The sequence below is a fragment of the Natrix helvetica genome (assembly GCF_964273705.1).
Source record: "Natrix helvetica genome assembly, chromosome: 6".
NCBI lineage: Eukaryota > Metazoa > Chordata > Lepidosauria > Squamata > Natricidae > Natrix > Natrix helvetica.
The window spans coordinates 79,811,978-79,821,989 of NC_138553.1; the positions used below are offsets into that span (position 1 = coordinate 79,811,978).

Sequence of the window (10,012 nt, forward strand, 5' to 3'; positions counted from 1 at the left end):
TGGGGGACGAACAAAAAAAGAAAACCCGAATAAAACCCGTAGGAGATTCACATTTTAGGGTAACAGTAAATCTGAGAATGGATTGCACAGGTAAGTCGTCGGCTTACAACCACAACTGAACCCACAATTGCTCCTTCCCGGGAAGTTCTCAAGACAACCATTTGTCTGGAATAATACAGGGTTTCCTGCTTGAGCAGGGTCGTTGGACTAGAAGACCTCCGAGGTCCCTTTCAACTCTGTTTGTTTTTTCTCCACTCCACTCCACTCTATTTCATTCTATTCTACTCTTTTCTATTTTATTCTATATTCAACTCTTTTCTATTCTATTCTACTCTTTTCTATTCTACTCTACTCTACTCTACTCTATACTTTTCTATTTATTCTACTTTACTCTATTCTACTCTACTCTACTCTTCTATTCTATTCTACTCTATTCTTTTCTATTTACTCCATTCTATTCTACTCTACTCTATTCTATTCTACTCTATTCTTTTCTATTTACTCCATTCTATTCTACTCTACTCTATTCTATTCTACTTATTCAACTCTTTTCTATTCTTTTCTATTTACTATTTTCTAGTCTACTCTATACTGTTCTATTTACATTCTACTCTACTCTATTTTATTCTATTCTATTCTTTTCTATTTACTATTCTATTCTACTGAATTTTATTCTAATCTATTCTACTCTTTTCTATTCTATTCTTTTTTATTCTATTCTACTCTACTCTTTTTTATTCAATTCTACTCTATTCTACTTTTTTCTATTCTATTCTACTCTTTTCTATTCTATTCTCTACTCTTTTCTATTTACTTTATTCTATTCTACTCTACTCTTTTTTATTCTATTCCATTCTACTCTACTCTACTCTACTGTTTGCTTCCCTTCCTCAATGCCCCCTATCCTTTGTTTATGAAAGTTGCTAGCAAGCTTCAAAGAAAGCCAAGATAGGCATCTATTTTGATTCTTTAAACCCATTTCCCATAGATCCCCCCGCAGAAGGTTGCCGGACTTCTCCCCAATGCCAAAAGATGTGCAGAAGTGATGAGGGGGGGGGGGGTTGTTGATCACTGGGGATAAACCAAAAGCTTGCTAACATCCCACTATTCCCAAACCAGCCCTCCAGGAAATGAAGCTTTTGTGCAGAAGCCAATAGCTGATACTAAATTACTTTGGGAAAATCAAAAATGCAGCCTAGGCACGTTCCTTACAATGCATCAAAATCACTTTTCCATAAGCTGGGTAAAATTTAATCAATCAAAGCTGCGTTTCCGATCTGTGGAAGACATGAATTAAATATAGAGATGGCAGCCATAGGTTGGAAAGCACGGTTGTCTAAAATCGAAGAGGCCCTGCATAATTGCGCGCTTCATTCAACAGACGGTATCTACAAGCGCTATTGAATGTTGTGCTGGGATGCAGAAATGTTAAATTATAAAAATATAGCCGAGCGGCTAAAAAAATTCATTCTTTGACTTCTCAGGAAACTTTTGGAGAATGGCGCCATCTGCTGGTAGCAAGCAATACTGCAGCCTTCGTTTGCCATCTGCAGTTGAGCTCTTACTTTAAACATTTTATTGGATCATAGAATTTAAAAAATACAAAAGCCAAATAGGAAGACACATTATGCAAGCCTTGGTTGTATAAACAGAAGCACAGAATCAAAATTACAAGCCTTAGTTTGTTTGTTTGTTTTGTTTTTATTGGATTTATATGCCGCCCTTCTCCCAAAGGACTCGGGGTGGCCTCCAACTTTAAAAAACACACATCCCGAAAATTAAAAAGAAATTAAATACATATCCAAAAAAACAAACCCAATTTATAGGACAATACATTTAAAAGTAAGGCCACACCCAAAATACCGCATCCAGTTTTGGTCACCGTGTTACAAAAAGGTGTTGAGACTTTTTTGGGTGGCGGGAGTGCAAAGAAGAGCAATCAAGATGATTCAGAGACTGGAGACAAGAACGGTTTGTTGTGGTCTGCCAGGGGCCAATGGAGCTGGCAGCAGATTCGGACAGTGAGGAGGTTGGGGAGGAAGATGGGCCAGTCCTGCAGTCTGGGGAAGGCTCGGATGAAGGCTCTGTGTCGGAGGCAGAGAGGGGGCCAGGACCGTATGCCAGTTATCAGCTGCCTTCAGAGTCAGCCATCAGTGAGGCAGAAGAACAGCTGGAGCCTGTTCCCAGTGTGTGCATGCACAGAGTTGCCAGAGGAAGGGAACAGCTAAAGAACAGGGGTTGACTTGGGAGTAAGGCCACAGGTGGACAATGAATGCCCCCTCCCCGAGGGAATAAAAGAGGAGCGAAAGGGGAGTGGAGTTTGCAGGAGACCATTAGTTCTCTTAATTGGTTGGTGACTCTCCGAGACTCCTTGCCAAGTTCTGCAGATATTCTCCTCAAGCCAGATAAGGTCTGTGACTGTAAATCCTCCCTTAAAAGACTTTGCTGGATGTGAATGAGCAGAATTCACAGTCAATGAATAAAGGGGTTTTTTGTCGGGACAAGGAGTTTGCTTCCTGCTCTTGGAGATTGCCACAAAGAAGAAGGGGGTCAACTTATTTTCCAAAGCACCAGAGAGCAGGACAGGAAACAATGGATGGAAACTAATCAAGGAGAGAAGCAACCTGGAATTAAGGAGAAATTTCCTGACAGTGAGGACAATTAACCAGAGGAACAGAAGTGGCCTTCAGAAGTTGTGGATGCTCCATCAACTGGAGGTTTTTAAGAAGAGACTGGACATTCGCTTGTCTGGAATGGTATAGGGTCTCCTGCTTGAGCAGGGGGTTGGACTAGAAGACCTCCAAGGTCCCTTCCAGCTCTCTTCTGTTGAATTGATTCACCGGTTCACGGAAACATCTTAACGTCCTTGAAAACACATTGCCGTTCATGTAGCAACTACAACGTTGCGGGGAGACGACGGCAAGTGAATTTTTGCATAAAACAAATTTGCCTTTTAAAACATCATCTTCTTAACCGGGAGCAGCAAATTAAGATTTTAATGCCGGGCCCTCTGTAATGAACTGCATATGAATGATGCTTATTTTTAGCCAATAAATGCTAATGTAATCTTTGGCACGGGGCACAGTGGCTCGGTGGCTAAGACGCTGAAATTGTCGATCAGAAAGGTCGGCAGTTGGGCGGTTCGAATCCCTAGTGCTGCGTAACGGAGTGAGCTCCCGGCTCACTCGTCCCAGCTTCTAGCAGTTCGAAAGCATGTAAAGATGCAAGTAGAAAAATAGGGACCACCTTTGGTGGGAAGGTAACAGCGTTCCGTGTGCCTTTGGCGTTTAGCCATGCCGGCCACATGACCACGGAGATGTCTTCGGACAGCGCTGGCTCTTCGGCTTTGAAACGGAGATGAGCACCGCCCCCTAGAGTCGGGAACGACTAGCACATATGTGTGAGGGGAACCTTTACCTTTACTTAATTTTTGCCGTTATAAAAATAGAAGGCGGTACTGGTCAAGGGAGAAAATCAGGAACATTTCCCGCCCCCCCACCCTCCCCATTACTGCAGAAAGTCCTCGACTTACGATTGCAATGGAGCCCAAAATTTCGGTTGCTAAGGGAGACATTTCTTCAGTGAGCTTCGCACCCTTTTACGAGCTTTCTTGCCGTAGCTGCTAAGTGAACAATGTGGTTAAGTTAGCAACATGGTTGTTAAGTGAATCCAGCTTCGCCGCTGACCGTGCCCATCATTTAGCGACCGTTCAAACATCGTTTTAACAAAAGGGACTTATGACCATTTTTCACACTTACGACCCGGGGGGGAGCAGCATCCCCAGGGTCACGTGATTTACATTTCGGATGCTTGACAACTGACTCACGTTTATGACGGTTGCAGCATCCTCGGAAGTTCCGTGACTCCCTTTTTGTGAACCTCAGAGAAGCAAAGTCAACGGAGAAGATCAGATTCACTTAACGACTGCGTGATTCACTGAACAACTGCAGCGATTCACTTAACACATGTGACGAGAAAGGTCGTAAAACGGAGCAAAACTCACTAACACGTGTCTCGCTTAGCCACAGAAATTTAGGCCGCAATTGTGGTCGTTAAGTACAGAACGACCTGTAATTCTCCTTTCTTCTTTTGGAAACATGGAAGGAAGTTATTCTCCCAACCATTTGCAGATGTGGGTTTTGTTATACTGCAAATCCTTATAGTTTCATTGTTGTCCAGTTGCTAATTTATGTCCAACTCTTCCAAAGGTTATTTTTGGGGTTTTTTTGAGGCAACTGGACTTTCTTGTTTATACTTTGAAGACATTTCACTTCTCTTCCAAGAAGCTTCTTCAGCTCTGACAGGATGGTGGGGGAATGGAAGGATTTATGCTCCTTGCAAACAGCTGGTCCTTTGCATCCTTTTAGGGAGTCGTTGAGGCCACTTGGAGATTTACCTGTGTCCTCGGGGTCACCTGAGTGGTGCTTAATGGTTCCTTTAGTCTGCAATTTTTCCCTCTGGAAATCCATTCCTACTCCCACGCTATTCAAAGGGTGTCCATCCCAAATTGTGTAGCTAAAAGTTTGTAGAGATTCTCAGTCATCCAGAGATACACTCCAAGTGGTCTCAACGACCCTCTAAAAGGATGCAACTGACCAGCTGTATGCAAGGAATATAAATCCTTCCGTTCCCCACTGTCCTATCAGAGCTGAAGAAGCTTCTGGGATGGGAAGCGAAATGTCTTCAAAAGAAAAAAAACATGGAAGTCCAGTTGCCTCCTCCAAAAAAAAAGCACCTTTGGGACAACCACGTCCTGGATGACTGAGAATCTCTACAGACTTTTGTCTGAGTCTCCCCGTGGACCACAGCACGTCCTCCTCTATCTCCTGGAGCGTGTCCAAATTCATGTTCGTTGAACTGATGACCCTATCCAACCATCTCATCCTTTGATCATCCCCTTCTCCTTTTCCATTCCTTCCCAACCTCAGGAGGTGACCATGACGATTAGATCTTCCAAACATTTTCTGTGGAAAAAAAACAGAGGGGGCATTCAGCCGGTTCGGACCGGTTTGGCGAACCGGGAGTAGAGATTGCGGGTGGGGGTGGCCGCCCACTTGCCCTGTTTCAGAATATTCATGAACTGGCAGAGGCATGGTAACAGGTTAGCCAATGAGGCTTATTTGGAAACAGAAACTTAAGTGAGAAGTCTGGGCGTGGCTCACCGGTATTAAGCTCTGAGCTCTGAAACGAAACTAGACTGGACTTAGCTGAACTGAACTGAAATTGCTGTTGGTATTATATATATCAGTGATGGCTAACCTTTTTGCCATTGCGTGCCAAAAGGGAGGAAGTACAGGGGGGATTGTGCGTGGGCGTGCCCTAGTGGTGGGTTCCAGATCCCGTTCCAATGTGTATACGTGGAAGCGCCAAAGGCTTAAAGGACAGTTAAGGAGCTCCCTCCCGAGCACCGTACCGTACCGGTATCCGGTGCTCCAGGCAGGCTCTGGTACACCCGTACTAGGGCGTACCGCCTGCAACCCACCACTGGCATGGCCACACCCATAATTCTCTGTGCGTGACCCTCCTGTGCATGTGGGTGACCCCCCCACCCTCCCCCCACTTTTGGTGCGCGATGGATCCGTTTTTCTCCCTCCCCAGGATCCAGAGGCTTTTTAGGAGCCTGGGGAGGGCGAAAATGGCTTCCTCTCGCCCCTGCCGGAGGCCTTTGGGAGGCTTCCCTGAAGCCTACGGAGAGAGAAATGACCGAACACGCAAACTGGAAGTCTGTTCCCAAACTTCTGGTTTGCACATTGGGTTGTTTTTCGCCCTCTGGAGGTTTCAGGGAAGTCTCCCGAAGGCCTCCGGCGGAGAGGGGGGAGGAGGCCATTTTCGCCCTCCCCAGGAAGAAGAAGAAGTTACCTAACAAAATGAAATTCAATGGTGAAAAGAGTAAGGTTCTACATTTAGGCAAGAAAAACCAAATGCACAGGTACAGTATAGGTGGCACCTTGCTCAGTAGTAGTAATTGTGAGAGAGGGATCTTGGAGTCCTAGTGGACAACCATTTAAATATGAGCCAGCTGTGTGCAGCAGCTGCCAAAAAAGCCAACACAGTCCTAGGCTGTATAAACAGAGGGATAGAATCAAGATCACGTGAAGGGTTAATGCTACTTTATAAGGCCTTGGTAAGGCCACACTTGGAATACTGCATTCAGTTCTGGTCGCCACGATGTAGAAAAGATGTGGAGACTCTAGAAAGAGTGCAGAGAAGAGCAACAAAGAGGATGAGGGGACTGGAGACTAAAACATATGAAGAACAGTTGCAGGAACTAGGTATGTCTAGCTTAAGAGAAAGAAGGACTAGGGGGGACATGATGGCAGTCTTCTAATATCTCAGAGGCTGCCACAAAGAAGGAGTCAAACTATTATCCAAGGCACCAGAGGGCAGGACAAGAAGCAATGGGTGGAAACTAATCAAGGAGAGAAGCAACTTAGAACTGAGGAGAAATTTCCTGACAGTTAGAACAATTAATCAATGGAACAGAAATTGCCTCCAGAAATGGTGAATGCCCCAACACTGGAAGTCTTTAAGAAGATGCTGGATAGCCATTTGTCTGAAACGGTACAGGGTTTCCTGCCTAGGCAGGGGGTTGGACTAGAAGACCTCCAAGGTCCCTTCCAACTCTGCTATTGTATTGTATTGTAAGAAGGAGAAGAAAACAGTTCTAAAAATACAGGGGGGAAAACCTCAATTTAACCAATGTATTACCGAAAGCTGAAAGAGAATTGCGTTATGTTCCAGTAAGGTGTTTGACTTAAACTTTCAAACGTGAATTTCTTGAGTGCTAACGCTGTTTTCTCTCTTGTCTGTTTTGCTTTGCAGTTTTGTTAAGTGAATCTTCACTAGAATGAGCAGTAACAGCTTTTGCACATCAACATTAATGGAGAAAGGAAGAAAGAATCCTGGGATGGAGAGAACACGGATGGATGGATGGATGGATGGATGGATGGATGGATGGATGGATGGATGGATGGATGGATGGGTGAATCGATGGATGGATGAATGAATGAATGAAAAAAACTGACTTCTAAATATAGCTCAGCCAGACATGGGAGAATTCTCTCGTGAGAAGATTCAAGATGTGAATTTGGCCATCAGCCGATTAGAAACTGCGGCTCTCGACAACATTCAGGAGGCCTGCACGAAAAGTCACACCAGGGGAACACAATTTCAAAAGGGGGGACGGGAGAGCTGCAAACATCCACGCATCAAAGAAATGTGCACACTTTTTAAAGAAATAGTCTGAAGGGAAGAAGACACTGCAAGAGGCAGGAAGGGAATGGAAGAGAATTCCTCCGCTAAAACGCCTGGGAAGAAAATTGGATATCGCTTGACGCTGTTTTACCACACCCAAAACAGGCGCCCATGTTTCGTGACGGCCATAAAATTGTTGTTATTTTTTTTCCTTTCATCTGCCATTTGCACACGCTCCATGCTTCACTCTGTTTTTTGGGAGGGGGGGTATAGGACACCTGCAATGAAGAGGGGGGGTCTGATGCAGTTTTTCATGTCGCCGAGGTGATGGTTTCATTGGTGGGATTCAAATTTTTTTTTGTGGGAGTAGTTTTGTTGGGTGTGGCTTTATGGGCGTGGCAGGGGGAGGATACTGCAAAATCCCCATTCCCTCCCCACCCCGTTTTCCAATTTTGTTCTCCTGTTCAGGGCAACAAAAGAAGATCAGCTGGGAAGCAGCAGGGGCGCGGCCAGCCTATTTGCCGGTTCTCTGAACTACTCAAAATTTCCGCTACCGGTTCTCCAGAACCTGTCAGAACTGGTTGAATGCCACCTCTGGTGAAACTGCGCTGGGGTGGAGTTACGGATGGGGGTTGGAGGGACGCGGGGGGGGAGGGTTCTTTCTTGGGGAAAATCAGTGGAAGGAGAGCTAATGCATCTTCTTCCACCATTTTGTCACAGGTGGGAGCTGGAATAGCTATTTAAACGTGTGTTTGCCTGTTCTTCACCCTTTAGCTACCTTCTTAGCAGGGGAGAAGAGGAGGAGGAGGGAGAAGGAGGAGAGGAAGATGGGAGGGGAGGAAAGGAAGAGGAAGGGGAGAGGAGGTGGAACGGGGAGAGGAGAGGGAAAGAAAAGAGCAAAATGAAAAAAAGAAAGAAAGGAGAGGAGAGGAAAATCAGAGTCAGAATAGAGCTGGAAGGGGCCTTGGAGGTCCTCTAGTCCAGCCCCCTGCTCAAGCAGGCGACCCTATACCATTCCAGACAAGTGGCTGTCCAGTCTCTTCTTAAAAACCTCCAGTTTTTAAGAAGAGCATCCACAACTTCTGGTGGCAAGCTGTTCCTCTGGTTAATTGTCCTCACTGTTAGGAAGTTTCTCCTCAATTCGAATTTTTAAAAAATCAAAAATCAAAAAAGAAGAGAAGAGGGGAAAGGAGGAGCAAAGGAGGGGAAGGGAGAAGAGGAGGAAGGAGGGGAGAAAGGAGGGGGAAACGAAAAGAGACAAAAAGAGAAGTGGGAGAGGAAGAGAGAAGAGAAGGGGGGAAAGGAAGGGAAGAAGGAAAAGAAAGGAAAAAGAAGAAAAGGAAAGGAAGGAAAGGAAAAGAAGGAAGGAAGGAAGGAAGAAAGGGAGGGGGTGGGGAAAAGGAAGTTGACGGGAGGGAAGGAAAGGAACTGAAAGGAAAGGAGGAAAGGAAAGGAAGGAAAAAAGGAAAGGGAAGAAGGAAGGAAAAGAAGGAAAGGAAGGGAAGAAGAAAAGGAAAGGAAGGGAGGAAGAAAAGGAAAGAAGAGAGGAAAGGAAAGAAGGAAGGGAAGAAGAAAAGGAAAGGAAGGGAGGGAGGAAAGGAAAGAAGGGAGGAAAGGAAAGAAGGGAGGAAAGAAGGAAGGGAAGGAAAGAAGGAAGGGAAGAAGAAGAGGAAAGGAAAGGAGGAAGGAGAAAGGAAAGGAAAAGAAAGAAGGAAGAGAAGGAAAGGAGAAAAGGAAAGGAAAAGAGGAAGGAAAGAAGGGAAGGAAAGGAAAAGAAAGGAAAGGGGAGAGGGGAGGGGAACAAAAGGAATGTTATCTTTCCAGGAGAAGTTGAGAATATTTTTGTTAATGGGATATGAGGAGAATGACTGGGGTAAATTATGGCTGAGGCAGAAAACTGAGGCCCTTCTTGCTACTCATTTAGGACATCCGACTTCAGGGGTTCGTAACCAACGTAACCTTTGCTTGGCCCGTTGGTGTAAAATGTCATTTCAAACGAATTACACAGGTAGTCCTCCACGTATGACCACAAGCGAACCCCAAATGTCAGTTGCTGAGACAATTGTTATGTGCGTTCTGCCCCATTTTATGACTTTCCTTGCCTCAGTCGTTCAGTGAGTAACATGGCCGTTAAGTGAATCTGGCTTTCCCATTGAGTTTGCTGATCAGAAGATTGCCAAAGGAGATCAGGTGACTCTGGGACATTGCGACTGTCATAAATGTAAGTCAGCGGTCAAGCATCTGAACGTACATCGCCTAACCATGGAAATGCTGCAGCGGTCGCAAGTGTGGAAAATGGTCAGAAGTCCCTTTTTTCAGTGCCGTTGTAACTGCGGACGGTCACTAAATGGACTGTTGTAAGTCGAGGACTCTGTATTTGCTTCAGGCTCAGCAGCAACGTCTCACAACGTTCAACAATGCAACAGTGCAAATGTCAGTTATGGTAGATCTCTTCCCCTTTGCAAGAAGCACCTTAAATGCTCAACTGATCATAAAGTCCCCTATTTTTTTTTTCTCCCAAAGATGCTTTTTCCAGGAGGCAACTGGACTTGCTTGCTTTTTTCCTTTGAAGACGTTTCACTTCTCGTCCCAGAAGCTTCTTCAGCTCTGACTGGATGGTGGGGGAACGGAAGGATTTATATTCCTTGCAGACAGCTGGTCCTTTGCATCCTTTTTTAGAGGGTCGTTGAGGCCACTTGGAGGTTTTAACTGTCCTTCAGGTCACCTGTAGTCTGTAATTTTTTCCCTCTGGAAATCCATTCCTTCTCCCACACCATTCCGAGGGGGTTCATCCCAAATTGTATAGCTAAAAGTCTGT

The 10,012-nt window shown here is 45.1% G+C and overlaps 1 protein-coding gene across 1 annotated transcript in view; it reads left to right on the plus strand.

Moving 5' to 3' along the window:
- Positions 1-7,868, plus strand: part of LHFPL3 (LHFPL tetraspan subfamily member 3) — a 172,876-nt gene extending 165,008 nt beyond the window's left edge. The window contains exon 2 of the mRNA XM_081958045.1: positions 6,823-7,868. Within this exon, the coding sequence (XP_081814171.1) occupies positions 6,823-6,851 (29 nt within the window). The 3' untranslated portion in view covers positions 6,852-7,868. The remainder of the gene's footprint in view (positions 1-6,822) is intronic.
- Positions 7,869-10,012: the final 2,144 nt, after the last annotated feature.